The sequence below is a fragment of the Pelophylax lessonae genome (assembly GCF_965119305.1).
Source record: "Pelophylax lessonae genome assembly, chromosome: 1".
Lineage (NCBI taxonomy): Eukaryota > Metazoa > Chordata > Amphibia > Anura > Ranidae > Pelophylax > Pelophylax lessonae.
The window spans coordinates 542,492,659-542,509,322 of NC_138768.1; the positions used below are offsets into that span (position 1 = coordinate 542,492,659).

The 16,664-nt window shown below is 40.7% G+C and overlaps 1 protein-coding gene across 1 annotated transcript in view; it reads left to right on the top strand.

Moving 5' to 3' along the window:
• The first annotated feature begins 888 nt into the window (after positions 1-888).
• The window catches only part of CSGALNACT1 (chondroitin sulfate N-acetylgalactosaminyltransferase 1), a 169,534-nt gene continuing 153,758 nt past the window's right edge, over positions 889-16,664 (top strand). The window contains exon 1 of the mRNA XM_082245449.1: positions 889-1,782. Coding sequence (XP_082101575.1) covers positions 1,095-1,782 — 688 coding nt within the window. The 5' untranslated portion in view covers positions 889-1,094. The remainder of the gene's footprint in view (positions 1,783-16,664) is intronic.

Below are 16,664 nucleotides of genomic sequence, written 5' to 3' on the forward strand. Positions count from 1 at the left end.
TTAACCTGGTGAAAGCTGTCTAAGAGTGGATTTCCCCTCCTATTGGGGAGTTCTCCCACTTCCTACTGTGTATCTGGGACAGGAAGTGAAGAGAATTCTTCCCAGGAGGAAATAGCAAAAAAAAGAAAACGGACAGGGGTCTTAACTCTTCCCTACTCTAGACACAACTAACGATGATGGTTTTGGATTTACCTACGTGTTATTAGTTTTCAAGGAAACATATGCCAACCTCATAATTTCTAACTCTTGTGGTGAAAGTGACAGCTTAGGTAACGCTTGAAAACCTATGTCAATGGATTTATATTCTTATTATTTTGGAATATTATTACAGCTGTGTGTTAATTTTCTCTTCAGTTTGTAATTCAGTGTCTACCAAGTCCAATTTCCTCTCAATGAGGGACATCAGCTGGAATGAGGGACAACAGCTGCTGCTAAGATGAAAAATGTATTAATTCATATACATTCAGCAGTGTTCACATAATATGTTTAGTTATTAGAGTTGAAAGATTAGCGTTTTCATTGTTATTGGACAAATATTAGTTCCAACTTAGGTAAATACCGACTTCTTGAATGTTGAAGCATGGACACACATTTTCCTACATTCCACAGTGCAATTGCTATAGTGATCTGTCAAGAGATCCTGACACTTTTGTATTTAGGGAGGGCATGACTATGGGAGTTTACCTAGTTAGCATAGAAATGTTTAGGGACTTTGGAGCAACAGAATTAAAAACAGAAGGCATGTACAGGGCCCTTATGGTGCGCATTTTGGTTTCTATCGTTTTTCTTTATAATTTATATTTATAGTTTTATTTAAATGTATATTATACCATAATCCAATGAATTGAGTAAATTAAAATCTGTCTGTTCTTCTCTTTTTCTAGATTCATCTTTATGTGTAATAGATGAAAACCACTACTGAAAATGATCCAATTCATTCTGGAGCCTGGAAATATCCATATGCCTTACTGTGAACTCTGGTTTACAAAATGTTTTTGTACTCTTGCAATGTAAGGATAACAATATTTTCTTAATGAATCATTGGTGGAGCATGAACTGCTTTTCTATGTGGATTATGTGTACTTTTGCTGCTTATGGACCTCATTGCATATCAGGATGAAGAAGATTTATTTCTTCCCTTAAATGTGAGGATGGTACGGCGAGGACTTCTGAGTTGGGTTTCCCGTGTGGGCATCCTTCTCGTCTGTCTTTGCTGTATAGTTTCTGTATTGTATATGCTAGCATGCACTCCTAGAGCTGAAGATGAACAGCTCATACTGCCACGAATTAATAGCCCTACTGGGAAAGAAGGCTACCATGCTATCTTGCAGGAGCGTGAAGAAGAACATCGGAATTATATTACTAGTCTCAAAAAACAAATAGCCCAATTGAAAGATGAGCTTCAAGAACGCAGTGAACAACTCAAAAGTGTTCAAGGTCACTACACTGATTCCCTCACTGTGACCTTTGACCATGCCAGTCCTGAGAAGACACAGACAGACCTCTTAGACTTTCTACATTCCCAGGTCAACAAGGCTGAAGTACATAATGGTGTAAAGGTCCCCACTGAGTATGCCGCTATTCCATTTGATAGCTTCACTCTGCAGAAAGTGTACCAACTGGAAACAGGACTTACACGTCACCCTGAAGAAAAGCCTGTAAGGAAAGATAAACGGGATGAGCTATCAGAAGCCATTGAGGTGGCAGTGGACATGCTGAACAGTCCTGAGGATGGAAGCAATGCACAAAGACGAACATACACTTCAAGCAGCTTTATTGAAGGTAAATAGTTCTAATAATGATGATAAAATAATTTCCTTTTTTTTTTTAATCACAGTTTGGCCTTTGTTTTCAACATTTCATTAATGTGCAATAGGGATGGGCCCAACACCCCCCCCCCCTGTTCGGTTTGCAGCAGAACTCCCAACACCCCCCTGTTCGGTTTGCAGCAGAACTCCCAAAAAAGAGAAATGATCTAACCCAAAGTCAAACCCCATTGAAGTCTATAGGGAGCCGAACAGGAAAAATCAAAAGTTCCCATTTTGAAGGCTTATATGCAAGTAATTGGCCATAAAAGTGGTATGGGGGTCTGGGTACTGCCCTGGGGGACATGGATCAGTGAAAAAAAATTGTAAAAACAATTGTTTTCTCAGGAGCAGTGATTTTAATGATGCTTAAAGTGCAACAATAAAAATGAAAAATTCCTTTAAATATAGTGCCTGGCTGGTCCCCTTATTGTGCTTGTAAATTGGCATATCTTTAGAATGCAATAAACATGCTACAGAAAAAATGACATTTCTAAAGAAAAAAAAAAAAAGTCAGATCCCATTTAAAATGACTCACAGTTACAATAGCTGGAATTGTTACCTAATCAGGTATGTTTTTAAACTTTACTGCTTTTGATGATATGGTCCTAGTGAACGTAAACTAAGAGACAACCACTTATTGTTATTGACTTTCTATCATTTTAAAAAAGAATGTTGTTATTACAAGGAAAAGTGAGTATGAATCCCTGTATGATTTCCATTTAATTGATTATGGATCATTGACATATACGTTTATGATATCAAGCAATGTATAAACAAGGTTACTGATATTCATACCACTATGTACACATTCTGAGATAACTTGTTAACATTGTTCCCGAAGTGGTATCCTTTACTTCTTGTTTTCACTTGTACTTCAATAAAAGTATTTGAATAGAAAAAAAAAAAAAACAACACTGAACAAAAATCATTTAGCCCTTGTTCACACTGATGCGATGTGGTAAACACAGCGAATCCTGTATGTTTCCTGCACCGCATTGCATTTCCACGGCGTCCATATGATCACTGCGGGTGTCCACGTTAAATTAACGACACCCCAAAATAGCTTACAAAACACAGTGCAATTACCAGAATTGAATGGCATGGGTGTGAACACACATTCAATGCGATTCAGATACGGCAAAAAAAAAAAGGGGTCCCGCACCATTTTGGTACGGATGCGATGCGTTTTCAGCCATTCAAAATGTATAGCTCAAATTGCTCCACACAGGCAACGCATGTGATTTGCACAGGAATGCGGTGCGATTCCTGTGGGAATCCCCTTCGGTGTCCCGCAATGCGCAAGTGTGAACCCAGGAAAAATAAAATAAACAAATGCCTGTGTTAGGGTAAACCTTATTAAGGTGGACCTTTCAGCAAAAATACATTATGCCATATTTTAATCCTCCCTCTTCCACACTATATAAAACTGACCTTTGTAGTTAATATTTGTTAATTATTTTTTTCCCTTTTTGACCCATCCTTGACCTCCAGGGATACTGATGTCACATATCCTAGGAAGCATTGGCTTTCCCACAGTGTAGGAAGATGCATCTGGTACCATCAGGGGGTCGGCTGCCACACTCTTGCTGCTAAATGACAGATTTCACGCTGCAGTAATTTCACTTGTTGAAAATCCCTGGTGATGTCACCAACCAAGTTTAATTAATAATGTGGCAAGGGATTCCTGGCCATATTACCACAGCCTAAAATTTGTAATTTAGTGATGGGAGTACTCCATGTACAAATCAACAGATATCGGGATCGCAACTGAAGTGGGTTGCCTTGCTGGAGGTCTTGTTGGATACATCAGTGTTTTTGTTTTGTTTTTGTTAAAGCAGTTATAAAGGCATTTTAATTTTTATTAAAATAATAAACATGTTATACCTGTCTGCTCTGTGCAATGGTATTGCACAGAGTGGCCTGGATCCTCCTCTTCTGGGGTCCCCTGCTGGGGCTCTCTGCTCCTCCTCTTCTGTGTGTGTCCCCCTAGCAAGCTGTGTGCTATGGGGGCAGACGTGCGGGCAAGTGGTAAAGTGTTTTTTACCTGACTGCTGGAAAAGCATTAACTGTGTGAGAATGTGTAAGGGCTATTAATGTAACCCTGTACTTATTCACCTGTGAACAGGCAAATATTTGGTCACCCTCTTATTATGAAGGGTGCTTCCAGATTCCAACTTAATTCCCCTGTAATTTTAATACTATCCCCACTTTTTGTAGAACACAGGGGTGGGGAAAGGACCCTTGTCCTTCAACTTTGGGAAAGGGCTACTTTGCAAGATGAGGGAGGCTTTTCTTTCTCCCCTTGGAAGATACCTCGTCCATTGTTAAAAGACATGTGGCCTAGTATAGTACAGGAAGGAGGGCATACTCACTGTTCTCTCTTTCCTGGCCACCTAGGCTGCATAACAAACGAATCAAAACATTAAGGCTTTTTTTTTCAATTTTATGTATTTAACAAATGTATTGTCACTTTAATTTTTAAACATTATCTGGCTGGGAATTCCGTGAGACTCATGGGTAACTATAAAATGTAATTTTTGATAGTTAATAATGTCTGGAGTTTTTGTTGATTTGCCGCCTCTTCTGCCAAAATTTTGGGCAAACTGCATGAAATAAAGTCCTGTTCGTGTGTGTTGTTAGCTATTAAATACACTTTATTTTCAATTAAACAGGTGTCAAAGTGCAAATTTGAATACCGTATACACTCGAGTATAAGCCGACACGAATATAAGCCGAGGCACCTAATTTTACCACAAAAAACTGGGAAAACATATTGACTCGAGTATAAGCCTAGGGTAGGAAAGGCAGCAGCTACTGGTAAATTTCAAAAATAAAAATAGATACCAGAGGCTGCGGGCATGGTACAGGAGAGGAAGAAGCTGCGGGCATGGTGCAAGAGATGCAGAGGCTATGGAAATCGTGCAGGAGATGCAGGGGCTGTGGGCATGATGCAGGGGCTGCAGGCATGGTGCAGGAGATGCAGGGGCTGTGGGCATGGTGCAGGAGATGCAGAGGCTGTGGGCATGATGCAGGAGATGCAGAGGCTGCGGGCATAGTGCAGGAGATTCAGGGCTGAAGGCATGGTGCAGAAGATGCAGGGCTGAGGGCATGGTGCAGGAGATGCAGGGCTGAGGGCATGGTGCAGGAGATGCAGGGCTGAGGGCATGGTGCAGAAGATGCAGGGCTGAGGGCATGGTGCAGGAGATTCAGGGCTGTGGGCATGGTGCAGGAGATGCAGGGCTGCGGGCATGGTGCAGGTGATTCAGGGCTGAGGGCATGGTGCAGGAGATGAAGGGCTGAGGGCATGGTGCAAAAGATGCAAGGCTGAGGGCATGGTGCAGGAGATGCAGAGCTGAGGGCATGATGCAGAAGATGCAGGGCTGAGGGCCCAGTGCAGGAGATGCAAGGCTGTGGGCATGGTGCAGGAGATGCAGGGCTGCGAGCATGGTGCAGGAGATGCAGGGCTGCGAGCATGGTGCAGGAGATGCAGAGCTGAGGGCATGATGCAGAGCGGAGGGCATGGTGCAGGATATGCAGAGGCTGCGCAGGGGTCTTACTTACCCATCCCCGGGGTGCCTTACATCTAAAAATGGCGCCGCCCGGCGCCACACGTCATTGCACATGCGCCGTCTGCCCGAGAATGGCCGAGTGCATAGGGCTCTCCTGACCGGCGGGGGCGCATGCCCATTGTACATGACGTACCAGCCACCGCTGACATTTGGTCAGCCCCAGGGAGAACAGGTAAGTGACTCGAGTATAAGCCAAGGGGGGCTTTATCAGCATAAAAAATGGGCTGAAAAAGTCAGCTTATACTCGAGTATATACGGAATATATTGAGAGCTGACTGATGAGCTTAAAAATAAATATTGTTCAAATATGCATATCCTTATCCTGATATTATGTATGCTTACTGGCACTATCTTTCTTACTGGTTTCCTCAAAAAATATTTTATTTCCATGTTTCATTGTGCAAAACTTCACTCACTAAGGTTGTGAGTGAGCTGTTATGTAGAAAATTGCTTATGTTTTGAATTTACAAATCTCATTATTTTACTCCATCCTGCAAACTATATTCAAAATTAACAGAGTGCTAAAACAGCACAAAAACCTGTGACATTCATTAGTTTGTTAATGTAGTCATACAGTATTACCACACTGTAGGCATGCAAGTACCTATAATATGCCACTGTTAATAACCCTTTAATTCCTGTGTGTACAAGGAGTCCTGGCTGGGTTCCAAATTGGAACTCTGTATAAAAGGATTCAGGAGTTCACCAGGCACACATAAATATAATAAGTAATATTTACACACACACACAATAAATGTATGTATATATATATATATATATGTATATATATATATATATATATATATATATATATATATATATATATATACAGTGGGTACGGAAAGTATTCAGACCCCCTTAAATTTTTCACTCTTTGTTATATTGCAGCCATTTGCTAAAATCATTTAAGTTCATTCTTCTTCCTCATGAATGTACACATAGCACCCCATACTGACAGAAAAACACAGAATTGTTGACATTGTTGCAGATTTATTAAAAAAGAAAAACTGAAATATCACATGGTCCTAAGTATTCAGACCCTTTGCTCAGTATTTAGTAGAAGCCCCCTTTTGATCTAATACAGCCAGGAGTCTTTTTGGGAAAGATGCAACAAGTCTTTCACACCTGGATTTGGGGATCCTCTGCCATTCCTCCTTGCAGATCCTCTCCAGTTCTGTCAGGTTGGATGGTAAACGTTGGTGGACAGCCATTTTTAGGTCTCTCCAGAGATGCTCAATTGGGTTTAAGTCAGGGCTCTGGCTGGGCCATTCAAGAACAGTCACAGAGTTGTTGTGAAGCCACTCCTTCATTATTTTAGCTTTGTGCTTAGGGTCATTGTCTTGTTGGAAGGTAAACCTTCGGCCCAGTCTGAGGTCCAGAGCACTCTGGAGAAGGTTTTTGTCCAGGATATCCCTGTACTTGGCTGCATTCATCTTTCCCTCGATTGCAACCAGTCGTCCTGTCCCTGCAGCTGAAAAACACCCCCACAGCATGATGCTGCATCCACCATGCTTCACTGTTGGGACTGTATTGGACAGGTGATGAGCAGTGCCTGGTTTTCTCCACACATACCGCTTAGAATTAAGGCCAAAAAGTTCTATTTTGGTCTCATCAGACCAGAGAATCTTATTTCTCACCATCTTGGAGTCCTTCAGGTGTTTTTTTAGCAAACTCCATGTGCGCTTTCATGTGTCTTACACTGAGGAGAGGCTTCCGTCGGGCCACTCTGCCATAAAGCCCCAACTGGTGGAGGGCTGCAGTGATGGTTGACTTTCTACAACTTTCTCCCATCTCCTGACTGCATCTCTGGAGCTCAGCCACAGTGATCTTTGGGTTCTTCTTTACCTCTCTCACCAAGGCTCTTCTCCCCCAATAGCTCAGTTTGGCCGGACGGCCAGCTCTAGGAAGGGTTCTGGTCGTCCCAAACGTCTTCCATTTGAGGATTATGGAGGCCACTGTGCTCTTAGGAACCTTAAGTGCAGCAGAAATCTTTTTGTAACCTTGGCCAGATCTGTGCCTTGCCACAATTCTGTCTCTGAACTCTTCAGGCAGTTCCTTTGACCTCATGATTCTCATTTGCTCTGACATGCATTGTGATCTGGAAGGTCTTATATAGACAGGTGTGTGGTTTTCCTAATCAAGTCCAATCAGTATAATCAAACACAGCTGGACTCAAATGAAGGTGTAGAACCATCTCAAGGATGATCAGAAGAAATGGAAAGCACCTGAGTTAAATATGTGAGTGTCACAGCAAAGGGTCTGAATACTTAGGACCATGTGATATTTCAGTTTTTCTTTTTTAATAAATTTGCAACAATGTCAACAATTCTGTGTTTTTCTGTCAGTATGGGGTGCTATGTGTACATTCATGAGGAAGAAGAATGAACTTAAATGATTTTAGCAAATGGCTGCAATATAACAAAGAGTGAAAAATTTAAGGGGGTCTGAATACTTTCCGTACCCACTGTATATAGTGGGTATAGAAAATAATCACCTCCCTTTAAAAAAAAATCACATTTTTGTTGCATTGCAGCCTGAAATGAAGACACGTAGATTTTGTTTTATTCAGCTGTATCTACTAGTGCAACTTATAACATCCAAGTGAAATATAGAACACCATCATGTCAGAAAAAAATATCAAAAACAGAATCACTGAGTTGGAAAAAGGATCCCCCCCTCCCCTTATGTCAGTATTTTGTTGAACTACCTTTTGTTTTAATTACAGCCTTTAGTCTGTTGGGATATCTCTCTACTAACTTTGAACATCTAGACTTTGCAATATTTGCCCACTCTTCTTTGCAGAACTGCTCAAGTTCAGTTAAACTTGATGGTGACCATTTGTGGAGTGCAGTCTTCAAGTCATTCCACAGATTTTCAATGTGGTTTATTGTCATGTTGGATGGTAAACCTTCTTCATATTGACAACTTTCTGTTTTATTTGGATTGTGAGCTGTATTGGATTTTCACCATAGATGGATTGGTGTTGAGGCCAAATCATTCAGTTTTAGTCTCATCTGACCATAACACCTTTTTCCATGTGACCTCAAAATCTTCAAGGTGCATTTAAGGTGGTCAGAGGAGACTAAAATTGAATGATTTGGCCTCAACACCAAATGATATGTCTGTCAGAAATCCAATACAGCTCACCATCCAAATAACACGATTCCTACAGTAAAGCATGTAGGTGGTAATATCCTGTTATGGGGGTGTTTCTCTGCAGCAGGAACGGGAGCACTTGTCAGGATAGAAGAAAACGGATGGGGCAAAATACAGTCAAACTCTTGAGGAAAATCTGCTGCCCTCTGCCAGAAAGCTTTCAATGGGAAAAAGGTTTACCATCCAACATGACAATAACCCAAAGCGCACAGCAAAAATGACCACACAGTGGTTGAGGGAGAAAAAGGTGAATGTTCTTGCATGGCCTAGTCAGAGCCCAGTCTTAAACCCCTTTAAAAAATCTGTGGAATGACTTGAAGACTGCAGTCCACAAACCGCCACCATCAAATTTAACTGAACTTTGCAAAGTCTAGATGTGCAAAGTCATTAGAGACATATCCCAACAGACTAAAGGCTGAAAAGGTGGTTCAACAAAATACTGACAAAAAGGGGGGTGATCCTTTTTCCAACTCAGTCTTTTTGTTTTTGAATTTAGTTTTGTTTTTTTTCTGACATGTTGGTGTTATATCTTTCACTTGGATGTCATAGGTTGCACTAGTAAATACAGCTGGATAAAACACAATCTGTGTCTGTCTTTATTTCAGGCTGCATTTGTATATTCAGAGGGTTAAGAGTCAGGGCCCATAATTTATTATGGTGTCGTTATGATTGCCAGCTATGCAATTTTACTTATTGAATGGTAAAAGCTAGAAATATTTATATATGCATAAGTTTTAACTAAGCAATATAATTTTATTCTCCTTTGTTCACATGTCTTAAAAATTACCCATATATAGTACCCATATAAAATTGCTTGTAATAAATCAGCTAGAATGCAATTTAAATGTCTTGCAGCACTCATTACTTGTTTCTGCCAACAGGTCCATTGCTTCATTCAATATGAAAATGAGTACCTGACTCATGAGTTTGTTATAAATTCATTCTGGCGTTTGCAAGTGAAAGCTATCAACCTGTCCCGAACACTTAAATCAAAATTCAAAGTGGTACGCCCTGTAGAATAAAAAAATCTTATTTAGTTTGTAAATTTGTATCTTAATACCAAAATCCAAATAATTATGCTTTGATGTGTAATAGAGCTTGGTGTGTTCAGGGGGTTATTTCTAAAACACAATTTGTCCTATTTGTTACAGTGTATGAGAACTGTCATTGAAAGTCTGCATTGCTTTATAACAGTGCAGGTGTCCTATTGGTTGCTGAAAGGCGGCATAGATCATCTCTCAGTTCCTAGACACTTCCCAGTGTCAATGTACATACTGTGGCACGTACCATTATGAAAACCCTTGCAAAATATTTCGTTTTGGGCAGGCTGCATTTAGCTAAAATACTGTGCATGGTAATTGCTTTTCTCAGAAATATATCTTAAATATCTGTAAAAGTGTTTTTCCAGATGTTCTTTTTTTTTTTTTAAGCATCTGTGACTTGTTTGAGCCAAATGCTTATTCTATTTTTCCTCAGTTTGCAATAATTTCCACTTGTGATGGTACATTTATGTGTAGTGTTTGTAGTATTATAGTGTATCATTGGTATTGTTAGGGTGCTTAAAGCGGAACCAAACACATAGATTTAACTGTTTCTCAAAACCGTTACATTCAAGGCATGCAGTGAATGATAACTGTCACAGTTTCTTGTGCTGTCAGCCAAACTATAAAGCCATCAAATGGCTGGTGTCATAACTGAATGCACCACCATAGCAACTGCGGATCAGACAGAAGAGGGATAGTCGGTTCCTTTGCTGTAAAAGAGAGAAGAATTGAAGGGTAATTCCACTTTCATGGGGAAAAAAAAAAAACAGCAAATAAAGAAAAAATAATATACTGTATACAATTGCGACACAAATCATACTGTAATTTAATGTAATTAAAAATTACCTTTCCTTTTCAATCTGCAGCTGTTGTAATTTTCTGAAAATACAATGCAATATGGCTACCTGGAGCTGTTCTGTACACAGAATGTATACTGACCACACCCCAGAAACATCATTTCCTGCTTGTGTGATTGGCTCACTGATTTTCCCAAAAGTCTGCACTAAGATACAAGTCAGATTTCTGGCAACTCCTGCAACACAAATGTAATTTTTGGTGAGATACTCCCATTAGGAACACGTCTAAAGGGGTGCAGGCCCAGCAGATTTCCCCATTAGTGCCCTGCAGCTGCCACAGCTGATAGATAATTATGAAACCACTCCCATCTGACCCACTCAGCACAGAGGCACAGGGAAACAAACAATGATTTCCTCAGAATAACAAAAGGTAGGAATCTGCAACAAAGTTTGTTAAAATCCTTGCAATGTACAGAGATCACCCAGAGAGTAATGTTTTTTTCTCAACAAAAGTGGAGTTACTCTTTAAGCTTGGTTTTAACACACAATGGAGGCATCCTATAAGGTAGATAACGATAGCTAATTTACAGTAGTACATTGTGGCACCACGTATATGTGTATGACAAATGTATTAAAGGGTGCAGATGGTTTTAGCTTTTAATCCTATATGCTGATGTTTCTGTGCCCTAAGTCAATAAGGGAAAACTATCAAAACATGTAAGTTGCCATGTCATCCTTTTCTTGATACTGCTACTGGCTCTGAATAAGTATATTTATATCAAGTCTTATTAGACCACCTAATGTGCACATGCTTGTTCCAGATTAGTGAGTCATCAGGTGGAGATCAGACACACAGCTTATTTTGGTGAAAGTAAATGTGAAGGAGGGTTATTACAGGCCTTGACATACATAATAGGGTTCTAACAGTCATGGTTGCATGCCTGATACCCAAGGCACCCAGACTATGTGCCTATAGTACATAGTCCTTGCAAAACTACCATGCCACATTATAATTTTTTATAGCTTGCGGTTTTGCTTGGAGAAAAGTGAAGATCAATGGTAACATTTTTCCTAGAAATAGCTAGAAACCAGGATCACATCATGGTTCTTGGATTTGTCATGGGATAATTATTTTGCCATGATCTTAGTGTTGGGTATGAATATAGGGCAGAATATGAATCAGACACTGCCTTGTTCAGCAATGCTAGTAAACAACTACGTGAAGTCCCTGCACATATCTGGCTCTACAACAGGGCAGTCTCTCTAAAAGGGTAGGCTTTTACATGAAAGTCTGTGAAACAGACCAATAAATGACATTGTTAAACAAGGTATATATTTTATTTTTTTGCATGTGATGAGCTATACACCTATTACCAATTGAAATAACCACTTCTGGACCAGAAGGTTTTACCCCCTTAATGACCAGGCCTTTTTTTTTGCGATATGGCACTTTAACTGACAATTGCGCGGTTGTGCGATGCTGTACCCAAATAAAATTGATGTCCTTTTTTTTTTTTGCGCTATAAACAAAAAAAAAAGCGACAATTCTGAAAAAAAACCCCCTAAAAAAAAAACAATATTTTTTACTTTATGCTATAAAGCATACCCAATAAAAAAAAAAAAAAACCCATAAAAAAATCAAATGTTTTCGTCATTTTAGGCCAATATGTATTCTGCCATATATTTTTGGTAAAAGAAAATCCCAATAGGTGTATATTGACTTGTTTGCCAAAAGTTATCAAGTCTACAAACTATGGGAAAGATTTATCTCATTTTAATTTATTTATTTTTTAACTAGTAATGGCGGCGATCAGCGATTTTTAGTGGGGCTGTGACATTGCGGCGGACAGATCGGACCCCTAACTGTCATTTTTGACACTTTTGGAGGGACCAGTGACATTACTACAGTAATCAGTGCTAAGGATATGCACTGTTACTGTACTAATGACACTGGCAGGGAAGGGGTTAACACCAGGGGCGATCAATGGGTTAAATGTGTCCCTAGGGGTGCTACCTAACTGTGTGGGGGATGGGCTTGCTGAATGAACACAGAGATCCATGTTCCTAAATAGGAGGAACACAGGATCCCAGTGTTCATTACTGACAGAACAGCAGTCTCCATGGGGAGCAATCACGTGTGCTCAGTGGACATTGTGGCCGCCAGACCCGCTGATTGTCTCCCCCTGTAGCCAATTGGCGCGTGCGCACGCCCCCACTAGCAGTCCAGCCAAAAGACGTACAGGTACGTAGTTTCACGGGACAGAGCCGACCTGCCACTGTTTTAGTACAGCGGCTGGTCGGCAAGTGGTTAAGCAGTGTATACATTTACTGGATATCTTTTATTTCTTGCACAATGATAAGGGTTTTATGCATTGGTTCATACTACTGCAGTATAGTGATTTTAAGGGGGCCGTGAAGGAAGGGTCTCTAAAGCAAAAGAATAGTTTTGCCCTTCCATTGAGTGGTGCAGGGTGCTTAGTAGGGTATTTAATTTATTAAACCCAACCTTTTAAAGCAGTTGCCATAGTGTGTGAATCCCAAGCATAATGGGTGGTGGCATTGTATACTTGAATTGGCTGAAGAACCCCCCGTAAAATTCAACTGTCAGTGCAGCCAAAGTTGTGAGGCTGCAGTGTTCAGGAGTGTTAAAATGTATGCATTTTTACTTTTTCTGTTTGTTTTATTTAGAATATAGAAGGATTAAAACCCTTATCAGGTTATTTTTTGCTGCTTGTGTACCACTAGGGAGATTTCCATTCACTTCCTGTCCCAATGACGCAACACAAAGTTGAAGAAAATCTCTGAAAGTAAGGGGAGTTTCACATGTCCTCATTGGAAGATTTCTGTGTTGGCTATAATGATCACTAGCACAAATGGAAAGATGAATCTCCTCAACAGGACACAGACAGCTATAAAATTCTAACAGGCTTTCTATCCCTTCTCTATACTCTATCCATACCTACCAAAAAATGTTTTTCCTTTATGAGCACTTTAAGGCATGGATCCAAATTTTCCTATAGCAATGCCACCCTCCCACCTCAAATTAGTGCACATAGCAGTTCCACCCTGTCACTGCGAAAGAATAAGTATGTTAAATAGTTTATAGGACTGTCACCCTTAAAGTGGTTGTAAACTCAACTTTACGACTTTCTTCCATTAAAATCATTAAAAATGAATGTACACAATGTTGTTTTAAAAATCTTTTCCACCTGTGCTGTTCTGTTGAAAAAAGCAATCCTCAATCCAATGACCTCACCGGCACATGCGCATTGTTACCGCGATTCACGGCATGCTCTGTGTGCCGTTCGTTCATTCCATAGTGGGCAGTGCCTGCGTCATCCAGTCTCAGGGGCATTGCATTGCAATACAATCACATGACCAGCCGAGAAGAAAGAAAATCGGCTCTGGTAATACGTAATGCGCATGCGCGAGATTTTGGGCAGCTCAGACAGAAAGGGCGGAAGTACCAGAAGCACAGTTGAGAACGACAACAGATAAAATGGCGCCGGCTTCAGATAGGAAACAGGGAAGTCAAAGTAAGCTGAAAAAAGTAAGAAATCACAGAGGGGGGTAATTAATGGTTTGGTAAACAAAATCGCAATGAGCGTATTTTGATTGGTTTGCCCAAAAGTTATCACTTTTACGAACCATGGGAAAGATTTATGTCATTTTTATTGTTTTTTTTTTTTTTTTTTACTAGTAATGGTGGCATTCTGCGACTTTTTGCGGGACTGCGATATTGCTGTGGACAGATCGGACCCCTAACTGACATTTTTGACACTTTTGGGGGGACCAGTGACATTACTACAGTAATCAGTGCTATAAATATGCACTGTTACTGTAATAATGACACTAGCAGGGAAGGGGTTAACACTGTTGGTGATCAAGGGGTTAAATTTATGCCTCATGCTTATTGACGTGTGTGTGTGTGTGTGGGGGAGGGGGTTCTGTGACAGAGATCGCAGGTTTAGCTATCTCTCCCTTTCTGTCACTGAGAAGATCCGCCTGCTTTGTTTACATAAGCAGGGGGGTCTTCTCACACTTTCCCCGACGATCGGGGAAGGAAGACGGCAATCGCCGCCCCTCCTCCTCTGGCCTGACTCCCGCGCCGCCGGAATCACTAGCAGTCCAGCAATGTAGTTCTACGTCACTGGACCCAGGGGAGCCGACCTGCCGCAGTACTATTAGTACTAATAGTAGATTACTGTGAGCAGTCGGCTAGTGGTTAATAAAAGGTCCTTTTGTTACACTGATATTCTGTGGCAGTAAAGATGCATGCTGTCACAGGTGGTTTTTCCAAGTCATTCTTTTGCCAAGCGGCATTGACTTTGTTTGAAAATAAAATATAATTTGTAACTATAAAACGAACCTGTCACAATTCTAAAAACAAATTCTAAAATGTTAGATGGTTAGTCTGGTGCAATTTTTAATGTAATATAACAATTAAAAATTGTCTAACGAAGGGAGAAAGGGATCTACTTGAAAGTGCTCCTTATGTGTTAAAGCAATCCAGGCTGTTGTACTGCAGCTGTCAATGAACTGCAAACCTCTTTTACTTGTCCCACTTATTTTGTGTGATATTGATCTACAGAAAAATCATTCATTCAGGAACAACAAACTGTAATTGTGTTAAAGTAAATGGAAAGACCTAATCCCTTACTATACCATACTGTCAGTTACTGTCTTTTTTTCTGCTTTCCTGAAGCTGTTTAAGATGGGAGCAAGAGAAAAAGAAATATAGAGTGGTGGAAGGACATTGCACTTAGCAAATTAAAGTCGTAACTTTAACATTTGAATCTTGGCAGCAGTATGAATTTAAGTAATGATGTTGGTTTCTTGTTAGGCCATTTTCATTTCAGGCTCATCAGTAGGCTTTTGATGTACGACCTATTAGGATTCGGGATGCCTGCCAGATAGGCAGTTTAAACCTATTCTTCTTATGCAATTGCATAGATGATGTATAGACAACAGGGCGTTAGCCTCTGAAACAAGAGAGACATTTGAAGGAAACTTCAAATTGTAGTGACTTGGACTCATGAATAAATGCTGACTAGCAGTTATACAGTATTTCACAAAAGTGAGTAGACCCCTCACCTTTTTAAAAATATTTTATTATATCTTTTCATGTGACAACACTAAAGAAATTACACTTTGCTACTATGAAAAGTAGTGAGTGTACTGCTTTTCTAACAGTGTAAATTTTCTGTCCTGTCAAAATAACTCAACACACAGCCATTAATGTCTAAACTGTTGGCAACAAAAGTGAGTACACCACTAAGTGGAAATGTCCAAACTGAGCCCAAAGTGTCAATATTTTGTGTGGCCACCTTTATTGTCCAGCACTGCCTTAACCCTCGTGGGCACTGAGTTAACCAGAGCTTCGCAGGTTGCCACTGGAGTCCTCTTCCACTCCTCCATGATGACATCACAGAGCTGGTGGATATTAGAGACCTTGCTCTCCTCCACCTTCCATTTGAGGATGCCCCACGGATGCTCAATAGAGTTTTGGTCTGGAGACATGCTTGGCCAGTCCATCGCCTTTACCCTCAGCTTCTTTAGCAAGGCGGTGGTCATCTTGGAGGTGTGTTTGGGGTTGTTAACATGTTGGAATACTTCCCTGCGGCCCAGTCTCTGAAGGCTCTGCTTTAGTATGTCACAGTACATGTTAGCATTCATGGTTCCCTCAATGAACTGTAGCTCCCCAGTGCCGGCAGCACTCATGCAGCCCCAGACTATGACACTCCCACCACCATGCTTGACTGTAGGCAAGAAGCACTTGTCTTTGTACTCCTCACCTGGTTGCCGCCACACACGCTTGACACAATCTGAACTAAATAAGTTTATCTTAGTCTCATCAGACCAGAGGACAGAGTTCCAGTAATCCATGTCCTTAGTCTGCTTGTCTTCAGCAAACTGTTTGCGGGTTTTCTTTGCATCATCTTTAGTAGAGGCTTTTTCTGTGACAACAGCCATGCAGACCAATTTGATGCAGTGTGCGGCGTATGGTCTGAGCACTGACAGGCTGACCCCTCACCCCTTCAACCTCTGCAGCAATGCTGGCAGCACTCATACATATATTTCCAAAAGACAACCTCTGGATATGACACTGAGCATGTGCACTCAACTTCTTCAGTCGACCATGCACCCATCACCCATTAGTGTTTGTATGGGCTTCCAAGAGTAGAAACACAACAGAGGCCTACTCTATTGTCTGCTTTCAAATTCTCTCCTACAACATAAATATGTGATAATTATATTTACTTGCCTAAAAATATATATACAGTATGTTTG